General features: G+C 55.4%; 1 protein-coding gene across 7 annotated transcripts in view; it reads right to left on the reverse strand.

Moving 5' to 3' along the window:
* Positions 1 to 22,261, reverse strand: part of NTRK3 (neurotrophic tyrosine kinase, receptor, type 3) — a 355,136-nt gene extending 332,875 nt beyond the window's left edge. For 4 of the 7 annotated variants that reach the window (XM_012643693.1, XM_012643692.1, XM_012643690.1 and 1 more), the window contains exons 1-3: positions 22,158 to 22,261; positions 21,787 to 21,989; positions 21,411 to 21,673 (exon numbers count right to left, since the gene is read on the reverse strand). In XM_012643693.1, the coding sequence (XP_012499147.1) occupies positions 21,411 to 21,658 (248 nt within the window). In that variant the 5' untranslated portion in view covers positions 21,659 to 21,673; positions 21,787 to 21,989; positions 22,158 to 22,261. Of the gene's footprint in view, positions 1 to 21,410; positions 21,721 to 21,786; positions 21,990 to 22,157 lie in introns of those variants that run through there. The other 3 variants (XM_012643691.1, XM_012643688.1, XM_012643694.1) reach the window with 1 other exon arrangement.
* Positions 22,262 to 22,516: the final 255 nt, after the last annotated feature.

Below are 22,516 nucleotides of genomic sequence, written 5' to 3' on the forward strand. Positions count from 1 at the left end.
TGGAAACATGACTCTCAGGGCCGGGAAAACACAAATAATTAAATAAGTCAGAACTCCTGTTGGTAAATGTTGAGTCCCACTAGACACACGTTGTTTACTCTTTAATATTTAAAGATGTTAATTAAATCTCTGAATAAACAAATGTATTTTAGCAAGTGGCATTACTGAGCTGGAGTTCTTTCCTGCCACCATGCACCTCCGTGCCTTTCGAGTGCGGCCCGGCCTTCTTCGCAGGCGACCAACATGTTGGCAGAGGAGGCCAGAGTCGCCGCTCTGGGGCCGGGCGGGCCGGTCAGGCAGCCTGGGCCTCCGGTCAAGAGGTGCTGGACGCCACCCCAGTCCAACCACATTGCCCCCTCAGGCCCCACGCGCCCCTCACATTCAAAAGGCCCCCACAGCCAGCACGAGCTGTCCTCATTCATTCATTCACTCATTCATTCATGCGTCACCCCACGTTTATTTAGCCTGGCACGTGCTAAGCGACGGGAAGACAAAGTAAAACAGGACCAAACCCCGACCGTCCTCATGGGAAGCCCAGATCCTCGAGGCCTGGCATGGGCTGTCCCCTCCCCACTCTTGCAGCCAGAGTGAACTTCCTGCAGCTCCTTAATGCTTCTGTGGCTTCCAGCGTTCTAGTCATGCTGTTCCCTGGACTGGAATAACCCTCGACCGCGTCTGCCCTCTCTATGTGGCCAACACCTGCTCGTCCTTCGGGTTTCGGCTTCGTCGTCCCTTCTTCTGGGAACCTCGTCCACGAGCCCCAGCCTGGATCAAGTACCTGCCCGTGGAATCCCAGACACCTTTGCCCTTCTTTCTCGAACACATTTATTGTACCCATCACTTCAAATGTAAATCGAATCATCTTCTGTTTAAAAGGAAAAACCCGCCGGGACTTCCTATTTCGCGAGGATTAAACCGAACCCCTCCATGGCCTGGAAGCCCTGCTCAATCCAGTCCCCATGGGCCTCTCCAGCCCCGCCCTGCCCTTGGCTCAGCCCACGCGTCCCACCCCACGGTCTCGTTCCCAGCCCCCAGCACTCTTCCAGCCCGTTTGCACCCCAGAGGTACTGCACTTGCTGTGCCCAGGGCCTGGAAAATTCTGCCTTCAGAGCTCACGAAGCTCTGACTCTCCCCCTATCAGATCTGAGCCGGGCAGTCACCTCCTTCCAGAGCCTACCCTGCCTCACACCAAGGCAGCCTCCCCTCCCCAGCCGCTCCTCATAACCCGTCCCTCTGCTGGGTCTCGTCACGGGAATTGCTACTCTCCGACATGGTCGTGGTCATTTATTTGCTTACATATAAACTGGCGATCTACCCACTGAATTGTAAGGTCCCAGGCCAGACATTCCATCTGTCTTGTGCATCACGGCATCACCACCTCGAATGAACGAGGCCTGTTTGCACCTCCGTCCACCTGCAGGCTCTGTGAGGCCAGCACCAGGTGGGCCTGATGGACCGTCACACCCCGCCACAGACTGTGCACAAGGAGTGGATGGACACTCCCCAGTCTGCAGCTTCCCCAGACACCAGGGGCGAGCACCCAGCAGGTGCAACTCCCAGTGGGATCGTTTTGGGAGAGAGATGCAAGCCCGGGGGAGCTGCAGGGCTTTCATCCGTCCACCACACACTGGACCCAACCTAGGCCCCTGGGAGGGGCAGTGCGACTGAGTGAATAGAGAACTTTAAGGAAACCATCCAGCCCCAGGCTGGAAAATACCTGCGCAGGGCCCAGCCCTGCCAAAGAGCAGGGAATGGCCCCCTGGCTCTGGCTTCCATAGTGTCAGAGAGACCTAGGAGGCTCTGAAGGGACCAGAGATGTCCTTGGGCCAGGGACACCAGAAGGCATCCCTGAGATGTCAGCCATCTGCTTTTTCTGCCTGCTTCTGTCCTGCCTCTGCAAGAAGCAGCACGTCATAATGGAAGCCCCCTAGTCTTTGAGTCAAACATGACCCCAACTTTGCCACCTACCAGTTGGGTGACCTTGAGCAAGTGAGGCCACCCCTCTGTCCTTCAATTTCCTCTTCTGCAAGACAAAGATACAATAAATCCTGTTTCGGTGAATCATGTGAACGTGTCTCTCCTAACCCAGATTAATCAAAAACAGTCCTACTGTGTAAACTGGCACAGCCTCTTCAGAGAAAGGTCAGGCAGTGTCTTATAAAGTTAAACATAGATTTATCATACTCCCAGAAATTCCACTCCTAGGGAATGACCCAAGAGAAATGAAAGCATATGTTCACAAAAAGGCTTGTACAAGAATGTTCATAGCAGATTTATCCATAATAGTCCAAAACTGGAAGCAGTCCACAGTTCCAAAAACAGGAGAAGAGATAAACGCAGCTCACCCATACAATGTAATGCTACTAGGCAATACAAATGAACCAAATGCTCATACCTGCAACAATGTGGATGAATCCCAAAAACATCTTTGCTAAATACATATTATACGATTCCATTATGTGAAGCGTAGAACAGGCAAAAGTAATCTATTGCCAGAAAAACCCCCAAACAATGGTTGCTTCTAAACTGGTGGTGGCAGAGACTGACTGGGAGGGGCACGGGGAACTTTCTAGGGGGTGGTAATGTCCTGGACCTTGACGCGTTTGGCTTCCGCAGGCACCTGCATTTGGCAAAACTCAGAGAATGCAACTTAAGATGCATGCATTTTGTTGAATATATCCTCAAAAGAAAAGAGCGAAAACAAACATTGGACTCTAGTTTAATGATACACATGCTGAAGGCTTTGGGGGAGGGTCCCAACAACTGCGATGTGCTCTGAAACACATCAGAAACAGAAGAGGGTGAGTGAGCGGGTAGAGGGATGGGCAGATGGGTAGGTTCTGGGATAAAGCAAGTAGCGTAAAATACTCATTGTGGAATCTGGATGACAGCGATACGATGTTCACTGCACAGTGTTCAATTTTCTGCATGTTTAAGAATTTTCATAATAAAATGCGGGGATGGGGGAGTCCTATTCATTTATTTACATGTCCTGAGGAAAACCGTTCCATAGCCCTAGTCTGTGGCCTATTCTCCTGGGAAGTTCTCCCTTACCACCCCAGAGCCTGAGGTCCCACCCTGTCGTCATCTGGAGGTGGGTGGGGGCTGCCTAACATGGTGGCTGACACAAGTGAGGTGCTTCCCAGCAGCTGTCAAGATAACTGATTAATTACTTAATTAATACGAGAGATAGAAAATAGTGTACTTCCCACGTGAGCTGTTGTGCTTATTCACACCTCTGATCTAAACGTAAAACAGAGAACCATCTCGTGGGCCCCTCTCAGACTCTGCACTTGCTTTTGTGTGTTCTTCCCTTTATCCGCCTCTATTCCGCCTAAGAACGTGCAGCTTCCTCCACAGGACCCCCTGCTCACAAAGCCAACCACGCAGAGACGCGGGGCGTCCACAACAAGATGCACCAAAAATGGGAGGAATTCGGCTCTGATGAACTTCTGCAGGATTCTGCTCTCAGGACATCTGAGAAAGAAGGACTGTATTTTAATTTCAGCAAACATGCAAATTTTTTTGTTTGATGATTGTCATGAGCTAAGCTTTGTCTCCCTGCCAAAGCACCTCAGAATGTGACCGTATTGGAAGAAAAGGCCTTTAAAGATGTAATTAAGTTAAAAAGAGGTCACTAGGGTGGGCCCTAATTCAAAATGACTGGTGTCCTTATAAGAAGAGATTGGGATACAGACGCACCCAGAGGGAAGACACGTGAAGATACAGCAAGAAGGTGGCCGTCTGCAAGCCAAGCAGAGAGGCCTCAGAAGAAACCAACCCTGCCGACACCTGGATCTTGAACTTCTAGCCTCCAAAATCATAGGAAAACAAATTTATATTGTTTAAGCCACTCAGTCTGTGGGACTTTGTATGGCAGCCCCAGCCAACAAATTCAATGACTTTAATATTGTTATTTTAAATTACAAATCCAGTGGGTATAATAATCTTTTTATTGCTTAGAGCTTCTAAAATTTCATTATAATAGAGAAAAAACAAAGAATTATGTATTAACTACTTTATCTAGCCATCAGCTGGCATTAATACATATTACCATTTTGTCATATGCTACAATCTTAAAAAAAAGAGAACGAAAACATTACAGATAAAGAGCCCCATATATACCCTTCTTTTCCTCTCCCTCTCTCCCTAGAAGCCAAGGCTATCACGAAATTGGTTTGCATCCAGTCGTGATTTTATCTTCTTACTATATGTGTGTCTATAAACGATATGTTATATTGGTCATTGGTATGTCATTCTGCAAATTGTTTTTTTTATCAGCATTATGTTTCCAAAATATAGCCATGTTACTACACAGAGAACAAGGTTTTCATTGTAACTGCTATATAGGATCCCATCATATCAATATGCCATGATTCATTTCTTGATTCAAATGTCTCCGGATGACATTTTAACTTGTTTCAAATTGTGTTTGCTCTTGCATGCACTACTGCAATAAATGTGGGAACGTGGGCTCTGGCATCAGCCCGTGTTTGAATCCTAACTGTCATTTACAGCTGTGGCCTTAGACAAGCTCTTGTATCTTTTGGCCTCAGTTTCCTCATCTGTCACATGAGAGCAGTTCTCCACTCTCCGCAGTTGTGCAGATTAAATGAGTTACTATATAAACGTCCGTGTCTAAAGAAAAGTGCTTCCCAGATAGCAGCTGCTATCACTATGTGCTCTGGGGACTGGAAAAATCGAACAATCCACAAACATCGGGCTGGACAACAAAAAGCATCTTGAAGGTGGGACCTGAGGGACAGGTAGGGCCCAAGTGAGCAGCACGAAGACCAGACGCCTTCCAGGCAGGGGAAGGGGCCCAGCCACCAGACTGCGAGTGGAGGATGCTTGGGAACGTTTAAGGAAGGAGCAGATCCGTTTGGCAGGGTGGAGGAGTCCCGTGGCGGGTAACAGGAGGCCAGACACCAGAGACACACTGCAGCCTGGACAGGAAAGGCTCTGAGTGCACTGAGAGAAGTCTGAACTTCTTCACCTTGGGGGCAGTTAGGAGCCAACTAAGGTTCTTGGGCTGCAGTTACAGAATGACTTCCCCCTGCCTCCCAAATCATTTTTAAAAACAGACTAGAGTCTGGAAGGGCATCTGTAAAACATAGCTGTGTTTTCATCTCAAAACTGCATATTGGATCGTGTACGCCCAAGCACACTCAGGTCAAGTCCAGCCCTGCAGGGAAAGGCGAGTGTGGGGTAAAGTCGCGCAGCGGCCAGACGCCATGTTTGGGGTGTGGAACGAAGAGGAGAGAGGGGACGGAGAGAGAACTCGGCACCAGGACAATGTCCGTCAGAGTGTTTGGGAGTGGGTTAACGTCCTTGGAGAAGGGGACATTCAGACGCTTTGCAGTCTGGGAAAACTTATTCATAAAAATCTTATGCAGGCCGGACACGGTATAATCCTAGCACTGTAATCACACCTGTAATCCTAGCTCTCTGGGAGGCCGAGGCGGGCAGATTGTTTGAGCTCAGGAGTTCGAAACCAGCCTGAGCAAGAGCAAGACCCCGTCTCTACTAAAAATAGAAAGAAATTAATCAGACAACTAAAAATATATAGAAAAAATTAGCCGGGCATGGCAGTGCATGCCTGTAGTCCCAGCTACCCGGGAGGCTGAGGCAGGAGGATCACTTGAGCCCAGGAGTTTGAGGTTGCTGTGAGCTAGGCTGACGCCACGGCACTCTAGCCTGGGCAACACGGTGAGACTCTGTCTCAAAAAAAAAAAAAAAAATCTTATGCAGACACCACACGTCCTCTGAGCTCACTCCAGGGAGCACGGCTCGAAAGCCACCAGCATCAACAGTCACTCTCAAAGTGTGGTCCCGGACTTGGTGCAATTTCTCAGGCCAATAGATCTGTGGAATCAGAAACTCTGGGGTGGGGCCCAGCAGTCTGTGCCTTAGCAAGCCCCCGGCTGACGGGCACGCACGCCAAAGTGTGAACCACTAGGGTCAGCTCTCCAGAAAACACACACAACACGCACACACACATGTGTGCACATGCACAGTGTCACACCCCTCACCCCAAAGTCAGAGCCAGAGACACCTCAAAGATCACCTGGTCCAGCTCCTGATTTTAAATGTAGGAAAACTGAGGCCTAGGGACAGCAGTGCCTGCCTCAGATTCACCCAGTAAGTTGGTGGCAGTGACAGGACAGAGAGGCCAGCCCCATCCTGCCTTCACCCAGGTAACATTGTGTGCGGATGCAACCAAAAACACCTGTGTCCACAAAATGCAGGGATCCCAAACTCCACTGGGTCCCACTGCCCCTCCTGCCCCACCCTCCGTACCACGATCAAAGCAGAAACCAGAACAGCACAGTGCTGTCGGCCAAAGGGGGCCTGCTTGCTGTGGGGGGAGGCAGGCCAGGGGAGGGGTGCTGCATAGTATGGGGGTGTGAGTCTGCAGCCAGCCCTGCTGAGGTCAAGCCTCAGCTCTGCCATCACTAGCTGAATGCCCTGAGGTAAGTTAACCAGCCACTCTGTTCCTTGATTTCCCTTCCACAAAATGAGGGTGATAATAGGACCTGCCTCCTCCGGCTGTGCCGAGAATGGAACAGGGTTAAAATAAGAGTGTCCTTAGCACCTGGAACAGTCACCACGCAGTGCTTTTGCTCTCACTATGATGAGTCCAATTTCCTCTAGAAGATTCCTCCAACAGGCCACTTTGCCCGAGGCCACAGAGGAATGGAGAGTGATGAGGACGACGTGCCCAGCATGCGGGCAGAGGCGTGTGCCCCACCACCACGCTGCGCGGTCTGCTGTAGGCCTGTGGGACACTCTGGTGGAGGAAACGGGCCAGTCCTGTTCCTCAGGCCTTCGTTGAGCACCTGCCAGGTGCCGGCTCCTGAGCACAGAGCGGAACGAGCCTCGGTGCCCGCCTTCGGAGCCACAGCACGGCGAGGAGACAAACATTAACGAGCTAGCGCCGTGCAGGGCACAGGGCAAGGCTCCGGAGAGCCTCAGCTGGACCGAGGTGCCAGCCGTGCCCCTTGCCCTGTCCAGCGCCCCCACCCCAGACACGTAAGGACAGGCAGTAGAAGGCAGCAGGGTGGAGCCCGGGGCCACAGCAGGCCTGACCAGACTGCAGGCAGCAGCAGCCCTGAGTGAGTGACAGGAGGACACAGGTGGGCATCAGTTACCTGGTCGGGAGACACAGCCCACAGGGCCCCGGGGGGGTGTGGGGGGGGCAGGGCAGGGCAGGAGGAGTGGCCAGTCGTTTCTACGGAGACAAGAAATGACCCTAGAAAACGAATCCTGGGTGGGGCTCAGGGATGCCAAGGTCACTGTCCTGCCACGTCTGCTCCTAGGTGCCCAGAGCACACTGGAGCTGGAGAGGAGGACGGGCGGGGCCTGGGCCGGTCCATCCAGGGGCAGGAGGCAGGAGGCAGGGGGGCCGGGGAAGAGGCTAACAGCTGGCTGGGCAGAGTGGCAGCCGGGTGGGTGCTGGAGACAGAAGCTGGGCCCACCCCCCGATACCCTGTGGGCCAATGTCTTCATCCAGCCTGCTCCTCACCCCGCCCAGCACCCGGGGAGAAAGCTGCCCCTCCCCAGCCTCTGCCAGGATCTTCTCCCAGGAACTCGGCCCCTGGGGGGAACTAGGGAATCTGCTAGCCACCTTCAGCACACCTGGCCCGCCTCCCGGCTCTAGAGGTGGACGCCCACAAGGGCAAGGAGCGGGAGGGTTGCTGCCCAACCGCACACACCCTAGAACGAGGGACCGCGTAGGCCTCGGCCGTCCCGCTCGCCGCTGCCCTCCCAGCTCTCACAGGGCTGGCCCGTGGGAGGCTGCCACCGAAACCAAGGCCAAAAAAAGGGCCAAAAACCAAAGGCAAGAAACGGCCCCCCAAGAAGGCCCAAGGGGAACCGCCCAACGAAAAAACAAAGCCGGGCCCCCCTCCCCCCCCCGCCCCCCCTCCCCAACCCAAGCCTCCCCGGGGCAACCTCCAAAAAAAACAACCCGCCCCCCAAAACCTTGCCCCAAAAAAAAAAGAAGGGAAAAGAAAAAAAAAGGAAACCCCCCCCCCCCCCCTTCAAGAAGTGGCTTCTCCCAAAACACCACGGGGCCCGGCGAGCACCGGCGGGGCCGACGCACCAGCTCCACAGCCGGGGGCCCCGCCGCGGCCCCTCACCCCACGGCGTCCGCACTAAGTGGATCTGAGAGCAGGAAAATCTAGAATTTCTAAAACTCTATTTAGGAAAATTAGACCCTCTTCACCTCAGGGAAACCACATTTTCATATACATATATATATATATATATATGCACACACATTTTTCTTTAAACTTTGCATTAGACCCATTTTCTAAAATTCTGTCCCTGCTTCTCTCGAGATAACACTTCGAGCTGTAAATCCTCTGTCTAACGCCTGTGTCCGCCATTCAACTCTACACCCCAAGAGGGAAGCACCGTGGTCTGTTACTTTCCCTACGCTGTGCCCCGGGACAGCACCGTGCCCGGGCCGGGCTGGTGCTGGGTGCTGGGATGCGGGTGTGCTCCTCTCCTCTCTGGCCCTGCAGAAGGAAGAGCCAGGCTGGCCTTGCTAGCGCATCTGTTCATCCTCCCTCGGTAGTCCAGATGCTCGGCTGGGCCTTGGCAGGCAGCAAGGCAGGCGGCCAGACACCTGGGCACCCCACAGTCTAGGTACAGATGCAGCTCAGCAGCCACCATGGGCCGAACACACCACCAATGCCAGGTCCCCATTAGCGGTCTGTTCTGCACTTAGAAGACAGTCCTTTGAAAAATGGAATACGAGGCTGCCCCTCCAACACCTGCCCCAGGGACAGGAGCCAGAAGCCCCCATAGGACGTAGGGCCCCCCCACCGAGGACGAAAAGCTGCAGCCATGGGCCACAGGCCCTAAAATCAGACACTTCTTTCGACCCCCTCCCTCAGCTGCCAGGGGCTTCCCGGGCTCCTCTTCCGTTGCTCTTACTCCCAAGTGCCTCGAAGACGAGGTTTCTGCCAAGGGAATAAGACTCCACCCCTCCCCCGTGCCCCTGCCCCCTCCCCACTCTCATGTTATTTCCCACTCAGTGTCTTATCGCCACATTTGTTAAAATGACTGCCACTTAAGAGGTGGCAGGGAGTCAGAAACACAATCTGGAGCAAAGCTGATATTAAATAACTTCCTGAGCCCGGCCTGTCTGCCAAGGCTCCCTCCTGGATCTCAGGTGGATAAATGAAGAGGCTACACAAGACGAGGAGGCAGAGACACCCCAGCCCAGCCCCAGAGCCACCCTCTGCAGACGCAAGCCCCTCCTCGCTCCAGGCTGGGGTCTCTTCACCAGCAAAGCCTGAAGCTTAGCAGTCATCACTGCCCCCTTCTCACCCAGTCCCAACCCCCACACGCGAACTTACTGAGCAAAGGGTACACACTGGTGCCTGACACCCAAATCCAAGCCAGACAGGCCCTTGCAGTCAACCGGCCCAACCCACACAGTTCCCAGATGAACACACTGAGATTCAGAGAGCTCAAGTCTCTTGGCTGAGGTCAACCAGAGAGATTGTACTAAAGCATCTCAAAAAAATAGTACCCCCTGGAAAACACCAGAAAGGGTCTGGTTTTCAGCTGCCAGGATTGGTTGGCTACAATAAAGTGAGTCAGTTGCACACGTGTTTTCTCCAGTTGTGACCTCGTACTGGGGCCCAGACAGGAAACAGCCCCAGTAGCCACCATTACACTAACACCCTCTGAGAATCGCCACTAGTACCTTGCAGTTGAGGCGAAGAAACTCTGTTGATGGGACCCCTGAAGCCAATACCCCCAACGGTGACTCGGCCTCATGTGGCCGCAGCAACCCCACCATCCCCACCCTGCAAGATCGGAATACACTTGCTGCTCCCCATTCCAGCCACTGAGCATCACTGCAGCCCCCAATTAGTTGGAACCATAGAATGCGCACTGGGGTGGGGGTCAGATGACCCCACCAGGCCAACAGGATCTCATGCAAACCCTCTGAGTCGTGACCTAACTTCATCCTTCTCCCAGAAAGAGACACATGGCCAAGCACTGAGCACCCACCATGTTCCAGACACTTTCCACACATCATCCAATTTACTCTTCACAGCAACACCTCCAATAACACCTTGCTTTGCAGGTGAAGAAAACGAGGCCCAGAGAAACTAAGTGACTTACTAATAGGTTAAAAAAAAAAAAATCAAGGATGGGAACCCGGGTTTGACGCCAAATTGCATGACATTTTCACTACACAATTTAGCCTCCTTTGATATATCAGTCTCAGTGCTACGGGCTCTGGTTGAGTCAAGTTGGTTTGTCAGGACCTCAGAGAAGCTAGCTGGCATCTGGGAAGAAGCCAACTGCCACACGCGGGGACCTTCATGGATGGCACAGTCATGTTAGGACGGCTCCACGGCACCTGCCTCCCTGCAGAAAACATGGTCTAGTGCCCTCTTGTGGCCAAACAGGGAACTGGGATGAACGTGCACCGGAGGCTCTCATGGCTGGGTTGGAGGGATTTTAGGTCGCCCCATCCAACTGGATCCCTAAATTGTTTCTACTCCGAGGGCTGGTCCTGAAGCCCCAACAGTGGCTGACAGGTTTATGGAACTGCAATAGCTAAGAGGGCATCAGCTAGTGAATGGGAAGCTACGTAGGGCAAGAAGAGCAATAAAGCCACATGGGACATCTGCAAGAGGCTAGAGTGCTGCTAAATTATCGTGGATGGAGATTTCTGGCATCCAAACTCCTGAGACTGAGCCGTGGGGGAGGCAGGCGCGGAAAGGCTTTGCCTGGGACGCTCTGACACTTGGTATCCCAAAGGAGTCTCCTGTCAACAGGAACCATAACAATCTCCCTGCGCTTGTGGCAGACGTGTGCCTCTGTCACTTTGTCCCCTGTTCCAAACATACGCCATCTTGGTCCCTCTCTGGCCTCCCTCGCTTTTGTCCAGGTGCTCATTCCCCTCATGTAACTTCTAATCCCACTCTTCAAGGACCCAGAAACGTCGCCACCCAGCACCTCTCACAGACTCCCACGGGCCACGCTCCAGTTTGGCCTCTGTGTCCCCATCCCATGCCGGGCACCTACCATGATCTCACCGAATCCTCACAGCCACTCCACAAGATGAACATCATCGGCCCAATTTTTCAGATGAGGAAGCTGAGAGTCAGAGAAATTCGGTGACTTGCCTATAGCCTGGATTTAAACTGAAAGTTGACTGACTTCCTTCCTTCCTCTTCCCGCCACACTGAGCCGCCTCTTGGACAAAGGAACCACTGAAAAGCTTGGGGCGCAGGAACTGTTCTAACTGCCCACCCTGGTTAGAAGGCGAGTGTGTAAACTGAGCCGGAGGCAGGAAGAACAGATGAAGGCCATAACCATAACCCTGCTCGTGCGGATGCGATTCTGGCGTGTGGCGATGGCACGAGGAAGAAAACGACAGGGACAGAACCAGCATTAAGAGTTTTACACACGCGTATGCATGCACACACGCACACGCACGCACGCACACACGGACACGCATGCGCCCATGTTCTCATTGAAATCTTACAATAACCCTGCATTATTATTATTCTCACAGTCTTTCAGATGAGAAAACTGAGGACCAAAAACGTTAAGCAGCCACCGCAGGGTCACAGCTGGAAAAAGGCAGAGTCATGAGCTACAGCTTCCTCTAGTCTCACCATAAGTAAGTAGGGCCGTCTGTGCAAAGGACCTCCAGCCCGGTCAGAGGACCATGAATGTCAGCTGCATTCCTGCTTTTCAACGGACCACGCCTGGAAAACGATGAGAAACAAGAAGGTGGGGAGAGACTGACCACACGGGGAGGGCCCAGCCTGCGGCCCTGGCCCGGCAGCTGGGGGCCCGGCCTCGGGGCAGCCACAGGCCCCAGCCCAGTAAGCCCAGCACTACCACAAGAGCAGAAGACTCGGTCTCTAAAGCTGCTGTCCCAGTTAGTAGGACAAGGCCCATTCGTGGGCCGACCGCGTGGAACAGGACAACACTAACTCAAATACAGGACCGTCTGGAAGAGATGGAGGGCCAACAGGACGCACAGAGGTCCTGTCCAAGCCAGCCAGTGCAGTCAGGGCCCGTGACCCCAGCTGGCCAGGCACTGCCACACCCTGCACTGTCTGTGGTCATCTCTGAAAGCAGACACAGGGTCTAGGGAGGTTAAGGTTAAGGTCAATGTCAGGGCCTGGCGTTTACGGAGTAGCTACTTGGTGTCCAGTAATTTCCAAGCATGGGTGAGGGGGCAGGGACAGGTGACAGAGGCCCACACACTTGGGCCAGCATACCAAACAGCCTGAGGGAGTATATAAAGTTCACTTCTCCCATGACCCCAGTGTAACCGCTGTCAACTTTCCCGTGTCCCCATCAAACCTGCGACCTTCCTGGGCAGACCTTCCTGCAAAGGATCCACGTCCCACTCTTTCATCCCCAGTACCCCCCATGCAAATATGCCGATGCCTCCTGCTGCTGCTGAGAGCAGGCGGAAAGGGAAGCACTTCAGGTAGACTCCCATCCAGCCAGGACACTCTCCCATCCACCTCCTTTCTGGAAAGCCAGAAAGCCCCGGTGGGGGTCTCACATCCCCAGACTGCAGAGATATAAGAGAGGCAGGGCCAGCTCTGCTGAGAGAGGCCTCGTGTGGGGGACAGCTGGTCTGCCTGCCCCGCCCTGGCTCAGGCAAGGCTCCCAGAGGCAGGGCTGGCGGTGCACTTCCCACCAGGCTAGGGCCACATCCCCAGCTCCCACGCCGCCACCAGCCCTGGACCGTCTCGTGCGCCGCACTGCCCTCTGGCGGCCACCGGGAGTCTAGACGCAGACGATCCGGGCAGGCAGGAAGCCAAAGGCTGTAAGATTTGTTTACAGAGACCTCAGAGGTGATGTGCACAGAACACAGAAGGGATGCACTTGTGTCTGTGCACAGACGCCCCCACACACACGCACACACCCCAGCGGACCGAGGCAGGTCGCCGGGATAAGGACTTCAAATCTAAGAGTGCTCCCTTCGTTCTCTCCCTCTCTGCAGGAAGCTAAGGGCCCCTTTCCCTGCCTCTGATAGAGCCTGAATCCCTCAGCCCCAGAGCAAACACCAGCAGGGGAAGGGAGATAGAGACCCAACCCAGACAGGGAGGCAGGGCCTCTGCAGGCGGTGTGCCCTGTGCCAGGAACTCACCGGGTGACTGGCCAAGTCAATTCACCTTTCATGAGCCTCAAGTTCTTCCTTCATAAAACTGGATTCGGCCCAAATTATTTCTGAGCCCCCTTTCCATATCTAATAATTTGTGGTTCAAAGTCTTAATCTTCTTCTTAACTCGAAAATCTTCCCAGACATCAAGAAAAGAAAATAACCAACATGGTACCCATCGAGGATGTCATTGCAAGGGTCCAACAGGGACGACTGACCCTGTGATGGAGCCAGGCTGGAGAGTTAGTTAGATGACCCCAACTCCCAGAAGTGGAAACTGAGGCCAGAGGCTGGAGAGGTTCCATGATGTGACCAGCTGATAAGGCCAAGAGGCAGCAAAGATGGAATGTGCACGTAAACACTTGCCCTGCAATTTTAGCTGTTTTGCAGGACGCTCCTGCTCTCTCTGTGGGGACAGTAGTAGCCATCTCCCATGTCATAGCTCATCCCTATGAAGAGACAGATGGAGCTTCCATGTGTAGCAAGGGCACAGAGATAGGGAAAGAGGAAGAGGGTAGGGTAAAAGCTGCTTATTGCGAAGGGGGCAAGGAAGACCTGGATCCACCCTTCAGGAAACAAGCTCTAAACATCAGCCTCCAACTCTAGCTGCCCAGCACTTCAAACAGCCCCTTCTCTTCTGCACCCAGAGGCAGTCCTTGTACTCCAGAGCTCTACCTGGGAGAAGCCACCCAGCCCTCCACTTCCGCATGCAAGCTCTCTGTGGCCATGGGCAATCAGGGGCACAGTCCTGCTGACAGTGCCTCAGCCCAGAGGAGAGCTGGCTGGGACCCAGCCACCAGCTTCCTGAATCCCAGCCAGCCTCAGCTGGCACCTGGTCTATGGTGGGGCTGACCTGACCTCAGAGGCCAGGACATCACTGGGTAATCAAGAAGGCCTGGGAGGAGGGTGTGGCTGAGACCTGGTCTTGGGAGAGGCCGTCTGTTGGGAACAGGTCAGGAGGGGAAACCAAATGCCTCCCCCAGCATTAGAGAGGCCTGTCCGGACTGGGTTGGCCAGCACTGTTTGGCCAGCATCATATCCATCATTATCCCTTTTGACTTCCCCTCCAACCCTAGCCAGGGCAATTATCACCCAGAGAACTGCAATGTCACAAAACAAAGGATTTTCCTAGACCTTCATGTCAATCTTTTATTTATCAATTTCTCATCATGGCAATATATTCATGCATGTGTGTATGTGCATATACTCATATATGTATGTGCATGCTAGTATGCATAATAGTATAGCAAAAGAATATAGGCAATATAGCTTAATATTTAAATGCCAGGCTGTTTTGCCTTTTACTGGCTGCATGAAATTAACCAAGTTCCTTCTTTGGATTCAGTTTCCCCATCCAGAAAATGAGGCTAATAATAGTGCTTATCTTATTGGGCTGGTGTGAGCCCACAATGAGGTAAGACCCTTAAAGTGCTTGGAACAGTGTCTGGAACATAGTAAGTGTTCAATAAACGCTAGCTATTATTAGTTATCAAGCACTAAGTAAATGATAGCTGTTATTAGTGATCATGTATTGACAGCTTCCTCTCTGCCAGGCCGGACACAGGGCACTGAACTTCAACAGAGCGCTGCTCTAAGGTGGTAGTTATTATTATCCTTGTCTTACAGATAAGGGAACTGAAGCCCAGAGGAGGGGAGGAATCTGTCCAAAGCTGGAGGGAGGCCAGGCCCAGGGAGCTTCTGGGAAAGACAGGTGGAGGAAGTGAGCAGCTGCCAGGGTCCTCTCCATGCTTGATGACCTCTGTCTGGGGAAGGAATCTGGAATTTCCCACCACCCATACCCTGGGACACCTCTGATGGGACAAGCCAGTTGGGGGAATTGGGAACAGAAGTGAGGCCAGAGAGAAAGGACAGGCCCCCAAGCCTGCTAAGGGAGCCCCAGATTCCCCAGCCCTATATGTGAACAGAGCTCAGCAAAAGGCCTTGCTGAGTTTATTTCTAATCGGCATGGGCTACAGGCTGCAAGGAGAGCCCTGGGGCTGCCAGCCTCGCATACTTGCTGCCTCTGGGGACCCTGAATTTGGAAACATCGCCTCAGAGGGAGACACAGTCATGGGGGAGGCTCTGGCTTTGACAAAGTGCCCAGAACAGGAGCCAGGGCTGAGTAGAAGGCAGCACCGGCAGCTGGGAGCACGCCTGGGAAGAAAAGTCTCCCAGTGACCTGTGGAACCCGGCTGAGTCCCTGCCCCTCTCTTGCACCTCAGGACCCTCATGGGTAACATGAGGGAGGAGATGAGGGCAGGAGTCCCTTCTAACTCTGAATTCTGGTGAGCTGTGCACTTAGAGGCAGCAAGAAATTTGAGGATGCTCCTGGGGGGTTCTAAGGATTCCACGGGTCACTAGCCTTTGGTTTTGGCTTCACTGGAGACCTTATTCTTTAAGACCCAGTCCATCAGAGAGCAGCTCCCAACACATCCCACCACCAGCAGCAGCTGTGTTTCCCACATTGAGGCAAGTGAGGCTCAGGGAGTGACAAACGACTTGAGCTGATCACTCAGTCGGTCACCAATAGATCGGAGTGACTGCGTCCAGCCTCCATCTGGGCCACTCTCAGACCAGTCGCCAGGACACTCAGCCACCCTCCGCAAGACCCTCAAAGATGGGTCATTCCCATAGTGCTGCCCTTTGGAGGAAAAAGAACTTTCTGGATGAAAATACCCTGCATCTCCCTTCCCAACAAACCACAGCGGACGGGCCACAGCCCAAGAAAGAATGGAGCCAACAGAACCGGAGAGGCAGTGAGGGGACAGCGGGAGAGGAGCTTCTGGGTCCTTCCACTTGGGAGCCATGGCCACTCAGCCACCTAGGACTCCAGTTTTATTCTTTGTTTTGTTTTGTTAATCTGTAAAATGGGACGGGCAATCTCTGCTTAGTACTGCAAGTAGCTGTCACAGAATAAATTCAGCAACTGTAACTGGAAGACATGATCTAACTGAATCACGGAGATGAGGAATGGGGACAAAAAGGTGGGACCCAAGAGGCACTAGGAGGCCATCTTCTGAGAGCTGGCCTGGCCCCAGGGAGGGGTGTGCAGGCCTTGGGGACCCTGATGGGGAGCTGAGATCCCCTCCCTACCCAGCCTGGTCCCTCACACATCCCCCATTAGGCACCCCTTCCTTGGCACGGCACCAGTGGGGGCCAGTGGCTCGGGACCACCCCTCCTGTCACCGCCCTGTCTCCTTCTCAGGCACAGACCCTCCCCACCACAAGAACACTGGGCGCCAAGCTGTTTTGATTATGCATGATTTAGCAATAAAAAATTTATTTTGTAACCCCAAAACAGTCATATTTATTAAATTATATGCTTATATATCTACAATCCATACATTAAATATTAAATATTCCCTTTTCTAGGCAAGAATAATTTGAAATAGAAGTTCTAATGCTTTCTTCTCACACCCAGGGGAGGGCCTGCTCCAGCAATGGGCTGGAAGCTTTGCAGAGGGACATGTCCTCCTGGCCCTGAGCCGAGGGTGCAGAGGGGGGACCACGAAGCCGGCTATGGCAGGCTGCAGGCCCCAGCACATTCTTGTGAAGTGTGGCACTTGGTCTGGGCAGTTGACTCCAAATTGTGTCATGTGTCACAAATGGTGTCCAATTCTGGGTTGCCCAAGTTTTCCAGTGGTGGGAAGGAAAGGAAGGGAAAAAAAACTGGCCCCTCCCCAGAGAAGGAGCACGCCATGTCCTCCTCCTGGTGGTATCACAAGTGTCACCACCATCCCAAAGGAGGTGCCCTTAGAAGTGGCCTGGCCAAGCCCCATGGGGGATGTTCCTTGGGCCCTGGAATGGCATCTGTCCAAGTTGGATGAGACACTCCAGCCCATGGCCTCAATTCATAGTTGAATTTACAGGCTCAGAAAGGCTACAATCCTCTGATTGGCTCACAGAGGGTTGGGGGAAGAGCCAAGGTGGGACTTATCTGTCCCATCCCTTTCCCTAATCCTAACCTGCCACAGGCCAGCTGGAGGCCCCAAGCGGAGGCTGAAGATGGTGCCTATGACCCCTGTCCCAGACACCCAGTGGAGCACTTGAGATGGGGACCCCAGGCCACAGTAGAGATGCCATGATACTGGCAAGTGCCATCCCAAGGGAGAGCCACAGGCTACCCACACCCTACCCAAGAGCCAGCTGAGGAGGGCTCTGGTCCTTCCCCAGAGTCAGACGGGAGGAGGAGCCAGCAGGCAGAGTGGCAGGGCAAGGACGGAGGGCTTCCCAGGGGAGCGGGCACCAGGCCCTCCCTTTCTCACTGCAGCGTACTCCACTTTAGCCAGGTGGGGGACAACCGTAGCCTTGCAGGACCCTGAGGAACCTTCCAGGCTTTAGGCTCAGGCCTCTTGGGGCCAGTATACAAGCACTCTCAAAGCTATGGACAGGCTGGGTTGGTTTTGCTCAAGCTGTCATGTTCTCAGGTCCCACGAAGCTGCAGGGCTGATGGCCTTGGCCACAGCCCAGAAGCTTGGCCTGCTGGGTTTGCTGGGACTCAGGACTCTGGCCCTGCCTGAGGACCCCTGGAGCCCAGGGCCCCTGGCTGTCATCCCGGAAGCATTACTATCTTTCCAGGAGCTGTAACCACTCCCGCTTCTAAATCTCACCTCAAAGGTCCCTGGTGTCTCTGCCTACCTCTCTCAGGCCCAGCCTCAATCCTGGGGCATCTCACTGTGTCCCCTGAATGAGCCGCATGGCACCCCTGCTGGGATCCCACCCCTGGCTGGTAACTGTCAAGGCTGGGTCTCTTCCTGACCCTTAGAAAGACAGAGCATCAAGGAGCCAGTACAGCAGCCAAAGCCCAAATGACCCTTCAGCCAACCAGGAGTGTACCTTCAGGGCGGGGAGCAGAAATAAAGGGACTAGAGAGCTGCCAAGTACCAGGGACCCTGTGGTGGCTCAGGGTGAGACCCAGTTGGCAGCTCAGAGTCCCCACTAAGAGCCCATGATCTTTGGGAGCCCAAGGAGCCAGCCCCAAGAACACCTGGCCCAGTGACACCACCCTCTCCCCAACCTTCTTTCTAACAGCCAAAGGTCGCACCCTTCCAACCCAGCCCCAGGCAAGCCTGGCCTTGAGAGGCAGCCCAGACAGCCCACCCGGGGCACCACCCTCCTGCCTTTGTGACGACAGAGCCTGGTTGGGCGTGGCTGCGCATGGATCCTTCTAGGTGAGGTCACTGTGTGTCAAAAGCTCCAAAGGCAAAAGGATTGGCTTTCTGAGCAGAAAGAGCCCAACAGGGAGGGCCCTGGGGAGCAGCGCAGCTCTGGGAGGGGCAGAGGTGACACCCACACTTCTGGCCTGGTGCCTTGCAGCTGATTTCCTCCTGACACTGACGGGGCAGCCTCCCCCACCAAAGGCAGCTCTCGGCCAGGCTCCAGGACAGATGCACAAGGAAGCTCTCCCACACGCAACCCCTGAGAAGCAGAGCCACAGGGAGCTTCGGCACCTAAGGGAGGGAGCTCAGAACATGACGGCCCGAAGAACAGGAGGGTGAATCCGTGGAGGTCCCGGCCTCTTCTTCATGCCCAGAGGCTGCCCAAGCTGCACCCTGGGGCATAGCCCAGCGCTTAGAGCTTCAGGCTGACAGAGACTGGGGGACCCCGTGACCCCATTTCCCTGGTAGCATCAGGAATCTGAAGAACACCTCTGCAACAAAGCCTGGGCTTCAGCTGAAGCCCCCTTCCCCTGGGGCGCTGCTCCCTGCCCACACACCCCCCTCCAGCCTGCCCAAAGAGTGGGGGGCCTGGGCTCAGATGCTGAGCCTGGCTCCCCCTCTGGGGCTGTGTGCCTGGGGAAAGTCACTCTACCACCCAGCCTCCATTTCCTCAGGGGTAAAATCTGGATGGGGACGTGACTTCCCAGGGTAAGTGCCACCGCCCTCCCTCTCCCCCGGCTCTCTGCCTCCAGAGTGGAAGGCTGGGCCCTTCCCCAGTTCAGTCAATACCAGCCACAGATATAACAGGGCACTGGGGAGGAGACTGGTGAGGAGAGGTCGCCCGACCCATGACCTCTGACCCTCCCCCACCTGCCACTGGCACAGCTCTTGTGGGAATCCAGTTCCCTTGCCCTTCCGTGTTGGGGTGGATTTCGGGAAAAGAGTCCTGATGGCCTGCCAGAGCCCAAGTCCTGAAACAAGAATGGGGACACACACACAGAGGTGCTCCCAATCCACTCCCTGCTCTATCCTCCCAGATGCCCTCTGAGACCCTCCAACGCCAATGGGGGCGGGATACCGCCCCAGTCCCCTCCCATCGAGGACCTTTCTGGCAGCCTGGAAAGAGCAACCCAACTCTTCCCTATCAAACTGCTTCCCTGAGCATCATTTTCAGAGGAGCGACACCTCTGTGTGGCTATAAAGAGCCTACGTGATTGTGACTGTCCCTGCCTCCCACTGGCTTCCTACAGATACACACATCCTGGGAGCAGAGAACAAGCTGGACGCAGCTCACCCACTCCCAGAGACCCACACTGGGCACCTGGGACACCTTCCTCCAGCCCTGGCCCACTCCGGAAATCCCTAGGTCTGGCTCCTGAGCACCAAGACTGGCCACCAAACTCCCCCCACCCCACCGCGCACGCACACACACAGCCCCACGGTGCACCTCCAAGTCTGAGTTTCCCTGAAGATCTCACTCCAGACCCTCCCTGCCTCCCCGGGGATGCTAGAAGGCTGTGGCCTGCAGGGAGGGAGAGGCACAATTGGGTCTGTCCTCTTTCCCTGGCCCTCCCGCCTCCCCCCTCTCCCCCTCCCTTGTCTGTTTGTCTTGTCATCTCTGGCCGGGTTGAAGGGGGTGAGGGGGTGAACGCAGAGCAGAGATATGGGTCAAGCTTGTGTCCTAGGCCAGGAGTCAGGGACATCTCCTGGGCTGTCCATTCCCCTCAAACTGTCAGCTGCAAGAACGCAAGCAGAGTCTCCATTAAGCCAAGAGGGCCGGCGGTTCCGAGAGAGCAGGACTGCAATTCCTCCCAGCTTTGCAGCCCACGGCACTGGCACTGGGCTGAAGCACAGGGAGGTGTGGGGAGAGCAGCAAGCACCGAAGGTGGATTTGGCCCCTCTTGAGTCCCCCCAGGGGGTAAAGAGACACCCCAAATGCCTTCCTCAGACCCTGGCCAGGACTTCAGGGCAAACCCTTCTCATCCTCCTACCCACTCCTTGGGGTCCCCAAGGGGTGAGAGCCTTGGAGGGAAACAGGGGCGAGCTACGCTCCGAACGCCCCAGGGCCACTCACACCCGTCTCCAGGACAGCGGGATGGGAGGGGTCAACGGGAGAAGAGGTGGGCAGGCTCCGCGTCCCTGAGCTCCTGCTTTCCCCCCCTTTTGCTTCTGCTCCCCCAATCCCCACCAAAGAAAAATAAGAAGAACAGAGCAGGCCACCACAGGTCTCACTGAGACGGGGCAGAACCCAGCCAAAGCCAGCCGGAGTTCGATTTTCCGAACAAACGGATCTGCGCGACCATACCAGAAACCCCCACCCCCAAAACACACGCCCTCTCCCCACCCTTCGCCACCCTGACTCGAATTATCCCGAGCGGTTGGGGAAGGGATGCGGAGGCGCCCAGAGGCAGATGAGGGTGGGAAGGGGGATGTCTCGGAAATGCCCAAAATGGGGCTGGAGAGGGCGGCGAGAGGGAAAGGGAAGAGGTAGGCGTCCATGACGGCCTCCGCACGTCCGAAGTCCCCGCGAGCAGCCAGCTCCCAACTTGTTTACTTGTCAGCGTGTTTGCTGTTTCCAAAAGGAAACAGTTACACATCTCGGCTGGATCGCGAGCAGTCCCTATCTGTCACCTTCCCTGCGGGCCAGGCTAAGCGCTGCCGCCGCGGCCGCCGTCGCCGCCGCCGCCCCTGCCGGAGAGTCGAACCTCGTCTACTTTATCCCACTTGAGCGAGGCCAAACTGTTGCTATTTGGTGGGGGGCGAAGAGCCCCATCCGCACCCTCGAAACGAGCCGGCGGCGGCGGGGGCGCGGGGGGGACCCGGGCCCCGCGAGCCCTCGGCCGGCCGGGGTCCTCTCCGGGGAGAGGCGCACACACGCACGGCCGGATCACGCCTCGCCAGGGCCGGAGTCACCTGGACACGCAGCCCAAGAGCATCTCCCGAGCCAGAGCGAGCCTGGCGCGCGCCCGGCAGCGGCGGGCAGCGGCGAGCCGGGGCGGGCGCAGGGCCGGTTCCCGGCCGCGGGCCGGCGAGAGCGAGGCGCGGAGCGAGGGGGAGGCGGGCTGGGGAGCGGCCGCCTGACTTACATGGAAGTGATATTCCTGGAGATGTCCGTGATGTTGATGCTGGCGTTCCCATTGCTGTTCCCTGAATCCTGCCCTTCCAGGAGGGGGAAGAGGTTCCCATCGTCCGGCCGCCGGCAATTGATCTCAGTCTTGCTGCAGACACAATTTGCAGGGCAAGCCAGCACGGAGCCCACATAGTCCAGCCAGACGCTTCCCAGCAAGAAAATCCGCCAGAAACTACACTTGGCTGGGCAAAGAGAGACATCCATCTCCGATCGCTGCTTCTAAAAAAGAGGAGGAGGAGAGGAGAGGGGGGTGGGGTGGGGGGAGTGGGGAGAGCAGGGGGGGAAGGAAACAAAGACGGCGAGGGAGGGGGGAAGGGGGAGGGGGGCTCTGCCTTTGAAACGCCGAGCGATCAGATGCAAAATCCTTCAGCGTCTGAAACCATCGCGGCCGCCGCCGCCGCCGCCGCCGCCGCCGGGTGGGAGCCGCGGGGAGCGCCTAGTGGCGCGGTCTGCCGGGCATGGTGGCCGGCTCGGCGCTCGCCGACTCGCCGGGTCCGGGGGCTCTGGAAGCGAGGCGCGCTCTCCGACTCCGAGACTTTGCAGGGTTGCAACAGACGGTGGGAAGGCAAAAAAAATTTGAAAAGGGAAAAAATGGAAAAGGAAAAAATGGTGCGAAAGTCACCAAGTCCCACCTACTGGGCAGAATTAAAACGGACACACCTGCAAAACACACACACTCACACACACTCGCACAGACACACACCCGGAGCCCGGGGGAAGGAGGAGGAGGAAGATGCAGTCGGAGCTGCCGCAGCCACCGCGAATGGCTCGCCGCGCGCCTGCAGAAATGTACAAGTGCTCCGAGCCTTACGAAACGCACGGGTTATCGGAGCGTCTTCCTCGGCTCACTCCCTCCCTCCCCCTCCTCCCCTCCCTCGTCGCGGCCTCCTCCCTCCGCCCCCCGCCCGGGCTGGGAGCGGCAGGAGAGCGGAATCTCCCCCTCCCTTCCCTCCCCACACCCCTCTCTCTCCCCGCCCGTCCTCTCCCTCCTCCCTCCCCACGCACCCACCCACTCGCCGGCTCGCGGCTCTAGCCGGCACCGCCACCCGCAGCCGCGCGGCC

Source organism: Propithecus coquereli, unplaced genomic scaffold (genome assembly GCF_000956105.1).
Source record: "Propithecus coquereli isolate 6110/MARCELLA unplaced genomic scaffold, Pcoq_1.0 Scaffold20, whole genome shotgun sequence".
In the NCBI taxonomy this organism is placed as follows: Eukaryota; Metazoa; Chordata; class Mammalia; order Primates; family Indriidae; genus Propithecus; species Propithecus coquereli.